This window comes from Mus caroli, chromosome 3, assembly GCF_900094665.2.
Source record: "Mus caroli chromosome 3, CAROLI_EIJ_v1.1, whole genome shotgun sequence".
NCBI lineage: Eukaryota > Metazoa > Chordata > Mammalia > Rodentia > Muridae > Mus > Mus caroli.
The window spans coordinates 73,950,721-73,970,464 of record NC_034572.1 but is presented as its reverse complement, the minus strand read 5'-3'; the positions used below and the strand labels follow the sequence as shown (position 1 = coordinate 73,970,464).

Here is a 19,744-nt window from a genome sequence, read left to right as displayed (position 1 = left end):
TCTAGATGTTCCATCCTTTCATCTCAGCTCCAAACTTTGTCTCTGTAACTCCTTTCATGGGTATTTTGTTCCCTATTCTAAGGAGGAATGAAGTATCCACACATTGGTCTTCCTTCTTCTTGATTTTCTTGTGTTTTGCAAATTGTATCTTGGCTCCACTATGTTCAAAGCAGCCTTATTTATAATAGCCAAAAGATGGAAAGAACCCAGATGTCCCTCAACAGAGGAATGGATACAGAAAATGTGGTACATTTACACAATGGAGTACTACTCAGTTATTAAAAACAATGGATTTATGAAATTCTTGCGCAAATGGATGTATCTGGAGGATATCATCCTTAGTGAGGTAACCCAATCACAAAAGAAGTCACTTGATATGCACTCACTGATAAGTGGATATTAGCCAAGAAACTTAGAATTTCATTATTTTTAAAATAAGCAAAACATTATTCTGTAGTTCTGCCTACGTCTCTGATTTGACCAACACCCTCTCTGCATATGTGTACAGGAGTCACAAAAGACTCAGAAACAGGAACTTGAGGTCAGAGTAGCAGGAGAGTTAGGTTACATTACAGGTCAGCTGTTCCAGAGATAGTCAATGACACTATCAAGATTCTTAATGAATGTCATACCTATCTGTTGGTATTAAGTCACTGGGGAAGATGCTGACTTAACCGATTCGGAGAGCTCAGATTCCTTTCATATTGTCTCCATGCACTGCACTTCTGTGACTCACTGACAATACTGGCCACAGTTAAACTAAACCTATTAATGTTTTAAGATGTGACGTATTCTTTAACCTGCTATCAGATCCAGTACAAAGACCTAAGTGTCACACAAACTGTGGAAATCAATTTGGTGGCTAGGCTACCATGAGAGTAGCAGAGAGCAGTTTGGCCCCAAGCCTCAGAGGCTCCTGTATGGAATGGTAAACAAACTGATCTACAAAACTCCAGCACCATTCCTCAACTTTGTAATCACCTCGAAAGAAATTCATCTTTGTTTATTAGTCTCTAATTGACTTAAATTCTCAGAATAAACTGCACAGAACTTTTGTTTTATTTGATTTCAACTCTTTTTTTCCTAACATCAAAATTTGATATAAAAATCTCAGGGATAAGTATATTCATTTTCCAATTTTTTTGAGTATAAAGAACATTGACTAAATTAGTATAAAAAGAACAGTTCCTTGTGTATTTCATCTCTATTGAAGATAATTATTTGTCAAGTAAACATACTAAATGTTGTCTTCTTATGAAAACACTAAAGGAAATCTTAAGAATGAAATGTTTGGAATACAAACAAAAAGCCAAAGCATAATGTTTAAGTTACAGAGCTCAAAACAGAACGATGACTCTTAAATATATTGGGCTCTGTCTTCTGAGTTGAAGGATTTACACAGTCAAGCTCCATTGGTTCACTTGGGAGTTACTCTTTATATTATTTTTTCTTTTATTCTTCAAGAGGAAAACTCTGCCTACCAACCCCAGCCCCCTTCCCCGCCTCCCACCCCACCCTACCCCACCCCCCACACCAAAGATCATGGCCTTCAAATCACAGCTTTGTTGAGAAACCTTTTGACACTGAGTCACAGGAGCCTAGCTCAAAGAGCAAACTCTAATGGACAAAATGTTTAACATGCTCAGTAAATTGGATACTTGCCAGAGAGTTGTTTTTAATACTGGAATCAGCTAAGGAATTGGTAACATCAGAAAGAATCCCAGAAGAACTTGGACCTTTGAAAGGCATCCATCAGAATTTACATCTGACGTCATAGCACCCTACCAGATGTGACACACTGTTTTCAAAGGGAAATGTTTCCAGTACCACTGTATAGGTACCATGCTTTTCACTCTGGTATTATTCTTGCTTAAATTATTACATGCATTTATCCTATGAAAGCAGAAAGAGGGGACAGACTCCCAGTAATACCTCTCATATGCTTTCTTCTTTAGAAATTTACCAGAAGGTAACATATATAGATATTTGCGGTATAAACGGCAGTGAATATGCATGATTACCAAAAGTATGTAGGTCAGTGTTTGCAAGGAGATGAAACACAAGCCAAGAGTTTAAATAAGATGTAACGCACAATCGGCCAAGAATTACCTGTGTGTCTATGAAGCAGTCCATGTTCAGTGGATAATCAGCACAGGACATCTAAGTCCTTACTGAGCCCAGGCCTACAGAGGGCCAAAGTGCAAATGCCGACACACAGGTCCCATGGCAGCACAAAGCCAAGGCTACTTCTCCACAAACTGTCACAGCTTCTAACTGTGGCTGACTTCATATCTTCATATGATTCATTAATGAGTGATTCTCCCACATGAAGAAAGGAAAGTAATGGGAACTAAAGGTCTGGTTTTGTGGGTCCCCAACATTGTGCTGCCTTCTACAAAGCACAAGCCTGTGCTATCTAGGCACTTATGTAAATAGCAGTGTGTGGTTTTAGTTTGCTTGTGACACCATAAATATTGGCGTACTGAACATGTGCTTCCTGCCATGAATTCTGAACTCTCTCTCCAGGGTCTGCTTCTGTTTTGTCCACATGCCAGAGCTACAGAAGAATCTCCCATAATCTCATATGTTCAGAGCTGAGAAAATCAACTTCACTTCCAAGGAGGAAGAAAACATTTCCTTCAAGCGGCTTTAAAATAAAGAAACACTTGAAAAACCAAAAAAAAAAAAAAGAAACAAAGAAAGAAAGAAAGAAAGATCAAAAACATTTACAATATTTTTGCATTCCAAAGGATAAATTAGAATTGTCAATTTCAAGACCCGGGGGCACAAAGAGAAAACTAAAACTAAGAAGAAAACACCTGAGTTGCATCTTATGTTAACTGGAAACTTCAGAAAGGGAAGAGAATCCAAAAGTTAAAGTTTTTGCAAATAGACTTTTGGTAGATCACGCTCTTCTCTGAAAAAATCAACTGTAATGACACATTATCACAAAGTTCACAGTTTAGAAGTGTTTTTTTTTCCCTGGAAATAATGCATTTCTGTTCTCTGGTTGAGGAAATGATATTCTAAGTAGTCATCATTATAATCTGCCCATTGGGTTCTTTGTGCATCAATTTTATTCAGTCTAAGCAGAAAGACTGAGGTCATCCTGTGGGTCCCCTTTTAGTTCCTCAAAATCAAGCCAGACGGTAGCTACATCTCTCAGTTGTGTAATAAGGCATATGACTCGAAGATCACAGATCTTGGGATCCTTAAGCCAGCAGCATAGCAGCAGGGCAGGCTGTGCTCTGTCTATATGTTATTTGTATTTTACTCAAGACCTACTGTCTGAAGCACTGTGCTAACAATTATTCAAGGTTTTATTGACTGACACTTAAAAGTTATGGAAGATAAGAGCCATTGATAATTCAAATCCACAATTACAAGTGGTGACTATTGGGAACTTCTGAGAACAGCACACTGAGAAATAAGAAAGGCTTTTAGCACAGCCCCCAGGGAAAATGGCCTTTAATGCTTGTAGGCTTTGAAGAAGTGTGAAGAACGCCAGTCACAAGGGCTAACTAAATGGTCCATATTGTCAGCAGCTGGCAACTGAACTGTGGTTTGTGCTCTGTCCAGCTCCCGTCTCTCTGTGGACAATCACCCTGACAGATCAATCTTCTTGCTAAGAAAAAAACAAACAAACGTATGTTAAGGAAATCTAACTTTAAAAAGCAGCATCATATACACAAAAAGATAACCCTGTGAGGTTATGAATGGCTAGCTGCTGTGTGGTAGTGATTTTTCCAGTAAACACACATAGCAAAACATTGAATTGAATATAGCAAATACACTGATTTTTTTTAATTTATCAACTACATCTGATAAAATCAAGGAAAATATAGGATGCTAAACTGATGGCATGAAATATTAAGTATATATTTTAAGACTAAATCAGATTAGGAACCTAATCTAAATCTAAAGGCTGGAAACCTTCAATAGCTTATTAGGGCCTCATCAATAGCATCCACATATGTCCTATTGACTGTCATGATATGTCAGCTATAGCCCTTCATAATTAAAACATAGCTTTTCAGTCCTATTTTTTCCTGTAGACATATCAAGGACCCTATCCTTTCTGCCCCTCCAGTAAGAAGCAGTCTGAGGCAGACATGAAGAGAACTATTCAGAGTACATCAGGGTCAGTGATTTGGACTCTCCTGCTCAAGCCTGGCAACACAAGTTTGATCCTCAAAACTTACATCAATTCTCCTGCCTCAGCATCCCTAGTGCTAGGATTATAGGTATATGCTTTCACCATAATGTCTGGCCCTCAGAACCCATGTAAAGATGAAAGAAGATAACTAACTTCACAAAGTTGTCCTCTCATCTCGACACGTGCGTGCACACACAGTTTACACAACCACAAAAATGAGCATCATGTGACAATGAGCTAGAAAATCAAGATCAGGAAGAATGCACAGTCCCTAGCATTTCTTGATGCATAACAAAGTATGTAAGCCAAAATGTTGACCATTGTTATGTATGAAACTAGCCCCTCCCCTCTGCCTATCTCCTAAGTCCTAAAAAACCATGCCACCTTTATAACAAGACATTGCCTCCTCTCTCTCCCTCCGCTCTGGGACCACACTGGTAGGTTTCTGTCGTAAACCGCAAGATCCCGCACCCTTACTTAGCCATTCTCTTCTAACCTCTCATCTCACTGAAATATTCACATTTTTGTTCCCAAATTCATTTTCACTGGTCACCTATTCTTGACTTGTTGCCTTTTAAACTTTTCTCTTGACCCTTGGCATCTTCCACTTCCCGTTTCAAGGCAAGTACCCCCTTGACCTGGACTGCCAGCCCTTCACGGGGATTTCTCCATGCCATGTCTCATTCTGTTCACTGAGCTGCACTCAGACATCTTCATCTCTATTCAGGAAGGGGTTAGATTAGCTCATCATTTGGCTTCCTGGAGGATATTCACTAGAATTTTTTTCTGAAGCTAGTAAGGTGACCATCCCTTTTTATCTATTTCAAATGTCATTGTCAAAACAAGTGATACTTTAGACAAAGTGTATTCCTGTGTCTTAAAAATCCCTCTCTACCTCTGATTCTGCAAGGTACTGGGGCTGCCTATTTTCCCTGGCCTTCTGCTCACAGCCTGCTTCAACAACTTAGCTCCATTTGAAAACAAGCTTGCTATTCTTTCAAGTATACCCAATGATATGGCCACCATTAACCTGAATAAATATTCATGTCAAATGTCTCTGTACTTTCTTTTATTCTTTCTTTTTTGTTGTTGTTTAGTATTTTGAGTCAAGATCTCACTCTGTAACCTGGATATCCTTGAACTTACTCAACCTCCTGCCTCAGCTTCCTAGTCTTGACATTATAGATATATACTATCATGACTGGCCTCGAATGTGTATTTTATGTCCTCCTTTGGGTATAAATGAATTGGAGGCAACAAGTAAGCTATATTGATCATAAGAGTCTGCCAAGGGTCCAGGAAATGAAGACTGCGTACCATGAATGACACTTTGGAAGATGGAGCTAGAATCTTTGCATTGTCAGGGTCTAGTTGGAGTTTTTTATATCACCAGGGTCATACCCTTAAAGGATACAGCAGGAAAAAATTACCTTCATTTGCCTCTACTCTGCTTCACAGACATGCACTTCCACCATGATATACTGCTCTCTACCAATGGCATAAAGAAGTGAGTGCCCAATCACGGGTGAGAATTCCTAAATCCATGAGCCAAATAAAAGTGTTTCCTTTATGAACTGATTATGTACAAAACTGTTCTAGTGATGGAAGGTTGAGTAACAAAGGCTAATTCATCTTTTCATCTTCCACAAGGCCTTATAGTCTGAGCAGGAACTGGCCTTGCCCTGTCATTTACATCTCAATCCAGAGAGTTTGTATCCACAGACAGCATGCAACTACATAAAGGAGTTGAAACCCATACCTCAGCTCTTGGATACAAGATCACAGACATTCCCAACTTAAGAGAAAAATCTTAGAGTTGTTTTGATGTCCTTTTCAGACTTAAGACCATCACTTAAAAAAAGAAAGAGAGGAGAGAGAGGGGGAGAGGGAGAGAGAAAGAGAGGAAGAGAGAAAGAGAGAGAGGGAAAGAAAGAAAGAAAGAAAGAAAGAAAGAAAGAAAGAAAGAAAGAAAGAAAGAAAGAAAGAAAGAAAGAAAGAAAGAAAGGAGGAGGGGAGGGAGCGAGGAAAGAAAGAAGAGCCAATCATACACAACATAGACATGGTAGCATCCACCATTGTCTATTGTTTTCTTAAAACCGGGGAGCCAGAGGACATATTTCCTCTGTCAAACTTCTAACAACAACACATAGAGTGGCCAGTATGTTATGCTGTCAGTTATTAAGGGATAGAAAGGTTCATTTATTCTTTGTTTTGTTTGTTTGTTATGATGGGTTTCTTGCACATTCACTTTATTTAAAGCCAAATAAACCAAGCAGAACTTAGGGATGCCAGAAAATGAAGACATGCTATAAAATCAAAGTAGAAATTATTGGACATCTTCTGCTCACTCTGATGCCCATAAGTTTGCTTGGCTTCTGCTGTCTACCTACTATGAAAGGTTTATGGTACCACCTTTCCAGGCCCCGTGTTCTGAACCAGACTGACACACCCATCAGGGTAATTTAGGAAAGGGAGAGAAGGAAAGGGAATATTCTAATGCAGAAAGAAAGAGGAGAACTGGGAGCAGATCTCAGATCTAATTCTCTAAGAAGAAAAACCAGTGCCATATAAGGTTAGTCATATGAGGTTAAATTCAAGACAAGCAGAGTTACAGTGGCCATAAATCATAACTGCTGTTGGATTTCTATTTTACATGGCTGTAGTTATAGGTCTACTCTTGTGAGCCAGAACAATTATTTTATAATTAGTTTAGACATGTCTGAGCCCAAAAGGAAAATTTCAATTTCAATCATCATATTTTCCTTTAATAGAACACTGTGTTAGCAAAAAGTAGGCCAATTCAACTTCTCACACATAATAGACAAAGTGCATGGACCAAATCTTAGGTGCTTTCAAGGTATACTACAACATAGCAATGGTGGGATTTCATGTGCTAGACAGAAACAAACACACAAACAGCCAAGTTTTATCCCCTTAGTCGCAAGGTAGAACACAGGCGCGACCCTATAAAACATCACATGCAACCCTAAATTTGGACTGCAGATCTATCACTTAAACATCTAGTAAATGACCCAATTTGTTTACATGGCCCTCTAGCTTTTTATGGACTTTCCATAAAGAAGTTATTACATCCATTCCCTTTATTTTGTTTAAGAGTGTTTGAATGAGCCCCAGAACCACAAGGTAGTTAAACAAGCCATGCTTAGATGGACGTGGTCTCATATAATTCACCACTACTGGGGAACTTTGCAGATCAGTGTTTGTAGTTTGGAAACGCTGCACATTCCCACACGCCAAAAGTATTTCCTGTGCTTTATGCCATTTTAAATGTTCGGCAGATATAGCCTATGAGGCCCATTTCCCCATGTATGTTTTTCCCCAATGATAACTGTGGCATTTACACTTCTTCCAGAAGGCCCATACCTCCAAGGGTTTTTGCTATGCTGGACAAAGTATGCTGAGCAGGCTGCAGAGGAGGACTGCAAAGAAAATGGGAAATCCAGACAAGCTAATTGGATTCCTAAGATGTAAATGCAGGCTCTAGAAGGAAATCATTTTAAAGCAGTTAGCTTAATGGGGTGCCCAACTGATGCCTATTAAAAGTTATCGGTACAGATTAAAAATGAATTTCCACCAGGAAAGAAAAACTCTTTTTAAGAAGCAGGGAGATTATGTAATTCCTTATTTCGTGTGCTTAATCATGCCTTTAAACCTCAAGTCTGCAAATATGCTCAAGAAAACAGAAATGAAAGTTACTCTTTAATGATTTACTGTCACCAATTAAGTTTCTAGATTAGCCTCTCAATATCCTGGCCAGATCTCAACCTGCAGTGCTATGCTATTTTTAGATGCCTGCTTCTTGTAGAAATAGTCAAGATGATTTTGACCACAATGATCAACACATAGCAAGATTCTGCTGAAATCATCATCTGTACCTCTAACGGATAGAAAATTGCCTCAGAAGCTATGAAAACGTGCCTGCTTTGTGTATGATGTGTGGCCTTGATATTGTGAGGCTCTTTGGGTGCTTATGGAATGTCGGCAACAGTACAGTGAACTGTGTGCATAGATTGAGACACTATTGCATCCAATTTAATTAGATTACTGTCATCATCTTCATCATCATCATCAACAACAAGAACAAGAACAACACACTCCACTCTGCCCCTAGGTCACCTCCCTTTGGCTATAGATGTATAGATCCATGCTTTTCAATCCAAATGTATCAAACTTTAATCTTTTTCCACTACCTAAAATCACTCTAGTGAATTCAGATCGGTTTATTGGTGACCCTACTTTTTATTGTTATTATTGGAAACAGAAGCCGTACACATGTATTCTCCAGTGATCTAAAGACAGGGCACACCTTACCACGCATTACTGTGGAGTTACAGTGTTTCCCAGGTCCTTAAACAATGTGAACCTCAGCCCCCATAATCAAGTCTAAGTTTAAAATACAAGTCAGAAGTAAATGCTTTGAATTATCCCTGTTTCCCAAAATCAATAAAAAAGCACCCACTGATAAGAAAGTTGGCATTTCTAGCCAGCCTGGTCTTTATAATGAGTTCCAGGAAAGCCAGGGATGTGTAGAAAAATGATGTCTCATACCCACACTCCCAAAGAAAGATGAATATTTCTTTCATCTCCTCTGTTCACATCTTGCTCACATCTCAAGCAAATATCCCTCAATGCACTGATTGTAAACACCTTCTGCTCCCATAGAAAGGGAAATTATGGCACTTTAATGCCTTCCCCATTTACATTTCTAATCACCCTAGCTATGAGCGTGTGTGGCAGTATGGGATATAAGCTGTGATTTATCCCTCAGTAGAGAGGAAAGATAAAAGATACGACTGTTACAAGACAGATGTCCTTATAAATAGCCAGCAAAAAAGAACAGACAGAAACAACATAAGTGTCATGGAAGTTTAACTTCTGCTGTTGATAGTGTTTCATCTATTTTGTGATACAAGGGCAGGTGCAGTGGACAGCTGGACATACTTAAGCTAGAGGCCTCCCTCCATCTTACAAACACTGAAATGTTTAAAATAGCATTCACCCAGGAGCAAGGATTTCCTGGAGTGCAAACAGTATAGCCTCAAAGAGTGGCAACACACCAACACAGCATACCCACCACAATTTAGTCATTTCTAGTCCTTAACTGTCATACAATGGTGTAAGCATTGTTATATATACAGGGCCTAGAATGAACCTCACCAGAGAACTGATTTGGCAGACATCTCAGGAGGATTAATATTTTAAATATTAATAACTTGAATATTAATAACTTGAATTCCTGTTCCCTGAAAAGTGTTAAGGCTGTGGTCCATAGTTAAGTAACAGCTTCATTTATACTGATGGCCTGTAACAGAAGCAGCACTTAGTGCCAACCTCTGGAGCCCTCCCCCAGCCGCCTTCTGCATGCCATCTATTTCATGAATGAAGTGTGAAACTAGCTCTTTGTTTACGTAAAGGAGGCCATACAGAAGAGTGTGAAGTGGGCAGGGCTTGGGAGCTGGAGCAGAGACTATGCAGCTTGCTCATGGAGCAAAATTCAGAATATGCCTAACTACTGAGAGAGCAGAAAACTTGAGACAATGAGCAGTTAACTACCAACACCAAGGGAGACCGCTGTCCCTACATGCCTGTTTAGAAAATAACGACAAATAGCGATTGACCAACAGCTTTGCCTTTCATTGGGTTTCCTGCCAGTGCTGCAGGAAGCAAACACTGAAACAGCATCAGGCTTCAAATACAGAAGCTCAGGATAACCTTGCACCCTGCCAGCCTGGGCTCTAGAGTCTAGACTGTTCTTGCCTCTGTTGTTTTGTTCAGGCTCTTCCCTCTGTAGTATGTTTTCCTTTACCCCAGGGCTCATTTCAAATCAATTCTGCTTATCCTTAAAGGAACATTTCTCCTTGACCCTCCTATCCAAACAAAATCAGCCATTCAGATGAAGACACTAAGTATCGTCGGTCCTCTTCATTCCTATATGATTGCTGACACCGAACTAATAACACACGAGGTAAAGGACAGTCCTGCCAACCTCCTGTAGCAGATTTCAAGGGCAGCAATGGCCCCAGCACTCAGAAACATAAAGCAGGAGGATGGGGAGTTTTGACAACCAGCCTGGGCTACGATAGTGAGATCAACACCAGCTTGAACTACAAAGCAAGACCAGAGTTTTTAATTGAAGAGGGGGGAAGAAGAGGGGGAGGAGCAACAAGTTCCTCCTTCAGGTATCCAGCAGAACCCCAGCCCCTCGGGCTGAGCCAGGCACAGAGCACATGCTCATTTTATTTGCTGATTGAAAGCAATATCCTAATAAAGCATACAAGATCTGTTTCATAAGGACAAGGCTCACAAATCCAAGGCCTGTCTTGGAGTTAGATTTAAGTAGAGTCTTTCACCAGCTGTGGGAACTTCACTAAGTTACTTGTTTAATACCTCATGGGATGCTTGCAGATGGACTGTGTACTTGTAAGCATGGAATACAAATATTCTCCCTGACAGGCACTCGTGGGAATTTATAAAGTGTCTCAACATGAAAGACTTACAGAGCGTCTAAGACCCATCCTCACACTGAAGGCACAGAGCCTTCCTGCTGGCTCTTGTAGGCTTACCAATGTACAATGGACACTCCGGCAATGGAAACTCATAACCTTGAACTTATATTTGTGTGCCTCTTGGAGTTGGAAGTCTGGATTCCTCATGAGGTGTACAGCAACACACCTCATTTGACTGAGAAATGACTCAAATACAATGGGAAAGGGAAGAAGCCAGGTACAAACGCATCATTGTTTGAAACTTAGAAGAATTACCACAGAACACACTCAAAGAAGTAAAAGCAGCTAAAGATAGCTTTGGAATGACAACTGGGTAACAATCAATACCAGTGTCCAAAAAGCAGGCAATGCCACCACCAATGGACCAAAATAACATCGATGAGCCCCGATATCTATGGTGATGAGATAGCAATGGCATAAATGTAGAAAATGCTTAGGATGTTCACAAATACTACATTTAAGGACTTGGCTTCTGTGTTACTATCAGCCTGACATCTCATCCTTAGAGTTTCCAGAGCCTTAGTGTCGAAATTTAGTAATTTCAAAACAAAAATTTTAATAAACCAAATCTTTAAATATTTTTATACAGAATAACATACTGTGCTTTCTAGAGTCCACCAAAAGATTGACACTTAAAACAAAACAAAACAAAACAAAACAAAAGCAAAAGCAAAACACAATCTCCTTGTAGAACCAAGCTTGCTAATGTCAAACAGCCATTCATCATGGTCAGTTACTGAACTGAAACATTAAACAGTGAAATATTATAAACTAATTATAAACTGAATATATACTGAATTACAACCTGAAATATTAAAAACAACTCACCTAGCAGTTTACATGCTTGCTGTGAAGCTCTGAAACTGAATGGTAAAAATTTTTAAAAGCAGCTGTTTTAATCCTTTGCCAAACTGTCCCGTATTTATACTGCAGAATCACCACCATAGGTAACAGCTAGACAAGCTGATCTAGGAACTGAATGTGCTCGTTCCGAAGTTGTTTCTTTAATGGTCTTGCAAACTGAACACAATGCAAAGCCCAATGCCTTCTTATAGAAAAAATTGCTTTAAAATGTGCCTCATTCTGACAGCACAATGCCATTGGCCTAATTGATTCCAATATAAGGAAATCACATTAGCAATTGGCTACTGCTCTATTCATATATTTACAGGGGATGTCTTCCGTCTAAGGCCTCACCCAGTTTTCCTATCAGTGGTCCCTAGGATCTTCTCAGGTCAAACTTCATCAGCATAGAACTGCTTGCATATTTTTAGGATTTTTAATGCCCAAGCTGTCCATGAGCCAAAGTTCAAAATGAAGAGCACCCCAATTTTGCTGGCTTCTCATCTACTTACCATTTTCAGGAGTCTTGGTTCATATCAATTCCCCATCCTCAGCAAACACAACACAGGTACATAAACAAATAGCACTTTTAAGAGAGAAGCCAACATCATCATATCTAGAAAACCTGCCCACTGTTGACACACAACACTTGGAGATTTGGTAGGTTCATCAATATCATCAAGTAGTATTATGATCTGTCCCACCATTTCCAAGTTTATCTTCCAATGAAAAGACTAAAGAGATTGGAGGGCATCTTTCAAAAGGACTTGCTTCTATAGAAGATGCTACAGTCTTGCTAGAAAAACAACACTTCACAAATATTTAATGAGAACACAGAATTTCCTACACTCTGATCCAGGTGCTAATGCTCCTACAGAAATCAAATCAAACTAAGCCCATGATCCCAAAAAACTCACTCCATAGTAAAAGAGGGAAGAACAGACAATTAAAAGAAAAGGAGAGAAAAGAAAAGAAAAAAGAATCAAGAAACAAAACATGGAAAGTTCTATGAAGCTAATTATACTATTATATTTGACAAGACAAGTAGATTGGCTAGTTTTGACTAAAGGGTCAGCAAAACCTGTCCTGGGAAAAGTTGTGTCTAATATCTATGACAAGAAGTTACAACTTATACAAAGGAATTATGGTTAGTATTTTCCAGGGGCTCAGACAGATAACTAAGCCACTGGTGTGCCCATGTCTGCCTCCATCTCTTCCAAGCACACTCCTTTAAAGGGAAGCCCAAAGGTTGCAAGTAGGTGAGGGGCAACCTAAAGAAACCTCACCCCTTCATTTTAGGTCCCTCCTATAAGCTTACCTACAATCTCTGCTAGTTGTCCACAGTGTCAGAAAGCTTTACTGTTGGCATGATAGAGACACTGACCGCTCAGCTCTGAGACCCAGAGTTGAAGGAGCTTTTCCTAGACTTGGGTCTGTGCCAGGCAGCTTTGAATGGCTAGACTCTTTGTGCTGTTGGAAGAGTCAACTCACTACAAACATTTTCCCATTTTAACATTATAGCATAAGTACTACGGCACATCAACAGGAAATTAGCCTCTAGATAGATTCATAGGAAAAAGGAAAGCATAGTGTTTTACCCATAGTTGAAGCCAGATGTGGAAATAAATACACAGCACAGATTGTTTAATAAGTGAATGGGAAATTACACAAAAATACTGAGATATTCTGGCTACAGACAACAGTTTCAAATAAATGACTAAAAACATTAAAATGAGAATAATCTAATGAAGGAACTTCAATTATGTATGACATGGTATTTTGACTGACACTAACACAAAGCTATGGGGACAATTTTAGTTATCTTGGAAATATTTGATTTGTGGGTGTTTTATATAAATTAATATACATCAGATTATCATAATTTTATGTAAGAAATATGGAACTAATAATATTAACACTACAGACATTGCAAGCACAAGGTAGAAGTGAGTGTAAGACAGATAAAGAGATTTCAAGAAGGTAAAAAAGATAAGACATGGGCATTGCCTAGCTGACTGAGAAAGCTATGCTAGTCTACTGTATCAGTCAAGCTTGAACTACTGAAAAAGCTCAGTTCCCATCCCAGCATCTGTTTAGAAGGACTTAACACATTCCATGCCCACCTACAAATCTTCTACATACAGGGCTTTTATACTCTGTGAGTACCTTTTAAATTTAATGTAACATATGTCTGATTCTGTATAGACTGTTGCAGTTGGTACAGGACTTCCAAAACCCAGCTATTGGAAGGAAAGGATTGCACTCATCATTACATAATTGTTCTTTCCTTAGTCAGCTGCCTCAGCTCTCTCATACAGAACAGAACCATAGGAGGAAGTTTCTTCTTAAAGCTCATAAAGAACAAAAATATATGTTACAAAGGTCATACTCTAAAACTTAAGGACTGCCTTGCAGGAAAATCCTTGGAGTCCCCAGTCAGAGCCTGTGTACTGTTGAGCATCTTTAAAGACGCTGGTCAGTTTGTTCACAAAAGAGCTTCCAAGTTCCTATCTAAAGGGTAAAATGTGGGCTCTGTTTGATTACCTGCAGGCTTGTGGCAGCAGTGTAAAGAGCTACCACTAAAAGAGGGACCAAACATTCAAAAGCATTTCTAGTGAACCAATCTCCCCAAGGGAAGTTGCCCAAAGAACCATGAAACCTTCCCTTAGGAAAGGGCATACCCTGTAACTGTTGCTCATAAATGAGCCCTAATAAAGACAAACTCTAAGACAAAAACACAAGGTGTTTAGGGAGAATGAGGACAGCAAAACAAACAAAGAAAAAAAAAACAAAAAACTAGATTAGGGGTCAGTTAAAATGACTTACGTAAGACAAGTGAAGCATAGCTCCACAGATAGCTTTGTAGTTGGTATCTATTTGCTACATCTGATGTGCAAACTGAGCCTTTCTTCTTGCGGCTTCTGAATATCTATGCAATTCCTCCTTATTGGAACTCAGTAGAAGAACTCTAGCACCACATAGTAGGCATTGTTATCTAGAGCTAGTGCTTGGCCAACATTAAGTATTTCCTCCTTGTGTTTAACAACCAAATGTCCTCCAAGTAGGTAAAAGTTATTTTTCAACTCATTTCCTCAAGGAAAATCTAGAAAGCCTGGCTTCATATTGGAGCCATCAGGGTATGGAATAACAACAATAGGATTGAAGAAGAACTGGGGTAATTTTCACTGGGATAGTGCTTATCTAATACTTGTGAGGCCTGAGTTCCATCACTGATATTGGGAAGAAAAGATAAAAGTATGCTACATTCAAGTAGCAAGAACTGTAATCCTAAAATGGGAAACAAACAACAATCTAGTAGCTGATAACTGGACAAATGGTCCTATTCCCTAATTTTGAGTCATGTCTATATGCTCCATTCCAAGGGTGCATATTTAGCTCCACTATGGAACAAACATAGCATCCAATTTCCACTGATGACATCAAATTGTTATAGAAACTAATCAGTCCTAGTCATAGAGAGGAGGGGGAACTTGAAAACAGAACCAACCTCTTATGATCACAAAATCAGATCGATCTGGACACTTTGTGGTTGGCCCTTAGGAGGCCTTTATGTGAATCAAGTTGACCCCTGGCATTGTCTAAGGGAACTAACTGTTAAGACGGTTCATGCCTACAGAACCAGAGGATCATCAACACAAAGAGCAACAGGGCAATCAAAACTCAAGCACAACCCAATATGAGGGTGGAAACTAGCCAATGTAACCAAGTGGCACTTTGGGAAATCAAAAAAAAAAAGGAGAAAGAAGCGGCTGCTATTCCAAGATAAGAGTGCTCTTCTTCCAAGCCCACCTGTTATTCTCAACCCTGAAACCCTAAGTCTAAAAGTCAACCTGAGCATGTGCAGAAAAATAGCTCTATATTGCCCCCTAGTGTTAGCTAGCACTACCTCCCTTAGTTTGAAAACTATTAAGGTGAGTGGTTCCTCTCCTCTCTACTTCCTGCTGCCAACCCTCCAAAGAGCTAAACATAGCCAGATCCTCTGCCCACAGATTAGGAAACGAGGAGACTATTTTTAGCATCATGCATCTTAGGAATGAGAATGGCCCAGCATCAGATGGCACCAGAATGTGTGTGGCCTGGCTTACTGAACTCCCATCTTCTGAGGATGTGAAGCTACCCAAGTAGCTAGCTGCAGCCAGCTAAAAGCTCTGGGGTTCATTGCAAAGTGATGATAGCATGTAAATCATGAGAAGGGACTGCAAGGAAAAAGCAAAAGGATACAAAAGTAGCAAGGAGAACCAGGGATGCTGGGACCCAGCCACAGGAGATGAGGGACCAGAAATAGAAGGAGCACTGGCTGTGCAGTGATAAGTTGAAGCTGGGTTGCTATGGGGATTTAGTAAGAAGCAATATTTTAAGCTAGACATTTATTTTGTATTAGAAAGGACAAAGGTTGGTTGGATTTGCTTCCTGCCTGGGTATAGCTGGTGTTGTGGCTCCTTTGATCTCTCAGGTCTCTGCAGGCCCTATGATTATAGATAGATCACTAGGCTGCCCTTTGATCAGCAGTTCAAGAGCCTTAAGGTGCCACATGCCATCACATTAGCCAGAGGTAAGGAGCAAGCATACCAAGAAACACCATGCTATTATCCTGGCCCAGCAATGCATAGGAATGATGAAGAGAACATATGTATTTTTGGACTTTGTTTTAAGATGTGTCCTTTATAGAGTTGAACTCCAGATGTGAAGCCTTGAAGCATCATATGTATATATATATATATATATATATATATATATATAGTCACTCCATCCTCATTTTCCAATTGTCTCTTGCAGGCATCTTACCTGGCTAGTGAAATTGCATTGTAAATAGATGACAAAGTAGGAAAACATGTATATTTCCTCTTAAATAGCAGCGAGAACCTCCCCTTGTATTGTAAACAGGGTATTTAATATTCCAGTTTTAGACTGCCTACATTAGCATTGTGGTTTCATGTGTGGTATAAAATTTCTATTTACAAAAGAGTCTCAAAAAATGGCTTTATAGTGGTAGATCAAGAGCAAAGGAGTTTAGAAATTGAATGCTGTGAATCATATGGGGTTCAGAGGCTAAGCAAATTACACCCCCGAAGCTTCCCTGGACTTATGAAAGAGGCTTTTCTCCAGCTCTGTGCAATCCCAGCCCAGGGGAACTCGCATCTGAAAGTTTTCTAAACATTTCAGGTACACTTGAAAGCTGAAAGTAATTCTCATTTCCTATGCAGGATTAGATCGCTTCCAACACACACAAAATAGTCATTCATGAACATACAAAAAAATACACCACCAAAAGGTGAGGGTTTCAGGGCACAAAGGCACGCTTTAAAAAAAAAGAAAAAAAAGTTCAAGAGAAAAACCATAACCAATTCCTTTGAAAATGTCCAAGAGGCCTCTTGACCTCTGTATTTCTCACCTAATTCTTTATTGGTGCCTGCCTTCCCATAATACAGTGTTTCGATTAAGGACTTTAATACCTTTCCTGAATTCTCCATTCTTAACCCACCCCCCACCCCCCATACCTGCTTAAAGTCAAACTTGCCACGACTCATTCATTTTGGGATTTCTTCTTAAAGGCAGTTCTTTTACTTGTAACTCTGGCCATATGCCACCTAGCAATGTGGTCACAGTTGACTTTTCCAATCCTTTCCACAGCCCATGCGTCCTCTCCACTCTGAGGTTGCGGGGCACTTCCCGCTCCCTCTGCCCAGTGAGCTTCGAAAGTTGCAAACTCCCGAAATCCGCCCCCACCCCAGAAAGTGCACGCGGACTCAGGAGACTCCCATCTGCAGCGCCAGAGACGCGAACATCAGCTCCAGGGCTGGAGGACCCCACATGCCACCGCACAATGCCAACCGGAACGCACAGCGAGACGCGGGAAGGGGGAGGAGGGGGCGACACTCACCGTTCTGCTCCTTGTCGCTGGAGAGCTGCAACTTGCTGCTCAGGTTGGACTCAGCCCGAGTCCCCGTTCTTTGGCCGGCCAGGGCAGATGTCAGCAGGAGGAGGCCGAGGAGGAGCATTTGGCTGACTGGGGCGAGGGCTCACTCGCGGCGGGCACTGGGGAAGCGACGACTCCAAGACTCAGCCCAGCCGGGGAAAGGCTGCGCTGCGGTGGAAGCGCCTGGCCGGCTCTGGCAGCAGAGAATCGCAGGGTAGTTTCCACATAATCCCATCCAAAAGTTTTTCCTAGAGCCCTCTTCTGTGTCTCCAGTTTTTGAAAAGGATCAAAGCAAAACCTGGACCTGAACCAGTTTCCCAAGGTTTAAACAAATCCTGAGCAGTGCCGAAGTGCGGGGGGTGGGGGTAGGCGAGGGAGGAAAGAAGGGGTGGGGACGCGGGGGAGCGGCGAAGAGTCGTGGCGACTCGCAGGGAGCACCTGTCAGTTTGGGGGACAGGACACAGGCGAAGACACGGGGTCCCGCCAAGCCAGACTGGAAGCCAGGTCGGCAGCGAGGCGAGCACCTTGGGATCAATGACAAAGCTGCTGATCGGGACGGCAGGCGGCGCCCCACCCCCACCTGGGGGGGAGGGGACCGTGCCCTACGAGTGCCGCGCGGGTCCCGGGCGGGCAGAGAGGCCGCGGGGGCGACTCGGGACTGGCCCGGATCCACCACGGAGCCTCCTCCTTGCTGCAGTCGGTGGCCACAGAAGTTCCCTCGGGTACCGGCGAAGTGCTGCGGGAAGCCGGGAGAGCTTGGGCCGCTCGGAGTCGCGAGCGCTCGGATGCCTGCCCTAAGGCAGGGCAGGACGCTGGGCTGAGGAGCGGTGGCGGCTAAGCACAGGCGTCTAAGGGAAGGCCTGGCTGGCCTGGAGGATCGCTCTTGTCCCCTCCCCGTCTCCACTTTCCCCCAGCGGGCGGCGCGCGGGGCGCGGGGCGGGCGGCCGGGCGGGCGCGGGGGACGCGGGGGGCGCGGGCGGCCAGCTGGCGGGCCAACAGGTGCTGGCGCAGACAGGGGGCACTGCGGGCCCCGCGGCAGACGGAGCCCACACTGCGGCGAGGAATGCCGCCAGGCGGCCCCCAGCTTCCTTTCCCCTGGGCGCCCCTAACCCCAAATAAGGAGCCTGCGGGCTGTTCAAGGGTGCTGCAAACTCAGAGAGAGGAAGAGAGAGAGGGAAAAAAAAGTAGGAGAGGACAGCCACTCCTTCTCTTCTGGCTCTCCCTGGCTGTGTTGTCTTTCATTCCTAAGGGGATCCCCACTCCCAAAGCGCTTTGTCAGGACTCGTGGCCAGAGTTCTGCACTGAAGGAGGGAAGTTGAACTCAAGATCCTTCCAGAGTGGCTCTGTCTGAAGGAGAATGAATAAATCAAAAGTAAAGATAAAGTCTGAGTTGTAACATAAATTGAAGCCATGCATCACTGTATCCACATGAACCCTGCTTGGAGAGGAACTGGGGTTAGAGGGTACCACTGAGCAGAAGAAAGAGTCCCTGTCCTTTGCAGCTGGGTGCTGTATGACAATGAAATCTAGCTCCTAGAGTGTCTGGGGACATAGTGTGGCAATTTACACACAGGCTGCCCTGGAGCCCCTAATGTTTGAACTGGCTGCCTTTAGCACGAAGTGCTTCGTGCTGAGACTAAAGTTCCTATGGGGTTATCTAGAATGAGAAAAACATGTCAGTAGGGCCTCGGGTGGTTCCATGTGCAATGCATGTGTCTCTGATAGAATCCAATATGCTTTCCTTATCACGGGGCAGAAAATCCTCGTGAAAGTGTTGAAGGCACAGTAAGGTTTGAAATCTAAACAAAAGATGCATCTTTGGATGGAGGGGTAATAAAAAAAGAAAAGGAAAATAAGGAAAATAAAAATAATATTATAGCAAGCAAATGCCTTGGTGTGCAGTCAGACAGATGTATCACCAAGTACTTAGTTGAATCAGTCAGTGCATGCAATCCAACCATAGAACCAAGGTAAACATAATCCTGAAACCGGGCATGACCTGGAGACCGAAATAAAAGATTGGGCCAGTCCACATGCTAAAATGTTAATCTTTTCCTTTGTTCTTGGACACCACTGGGTTCTAGCCAGGTCTCTGTCCTCTTCTCTCTTCCTTCAAATGAGTACTTGACAGGTTGTTCATTATAACTCCTGCTTGGCATCTAGGAAGTTTCCGGGACCAAATAAATAAAGATGCTGTTCTCCTGTGAAATCCTTACAAATCTGTTCCATTCATTCATCCTTATCTGTGGGACTTCCACCTTTACGGTGCTGGATAGAAAG

The 19,744-nt window shown here is 41.8% G+C and overlaps 1 protein-coding gene across 1 annotated transcript in view; it reads right to left on the bottom strand.

Moving 5' to 3' along the window:
- Positions 1–18,568, bottom strand: part of Pdgfc (platelet derived growth factor C) — a 170,114-nt gene extending 151,546 nt beyond the window's left edge. Inside the window, exon 1 of the mRNA XM_021157831.2 lies at positions 17,429–18,568. Within this exon, the coding sequence (XP_021013490.1) occupies positions 17,429–17,546 (118 nt within the window). The 5' untranslated portion in view covers positions 17,547–18,568. The remainder of the gene's footprint in view (positions 1–17,428) is intronic.
- Positions 18,569–19,744: the final 1,176 nt, after the last annotated feature.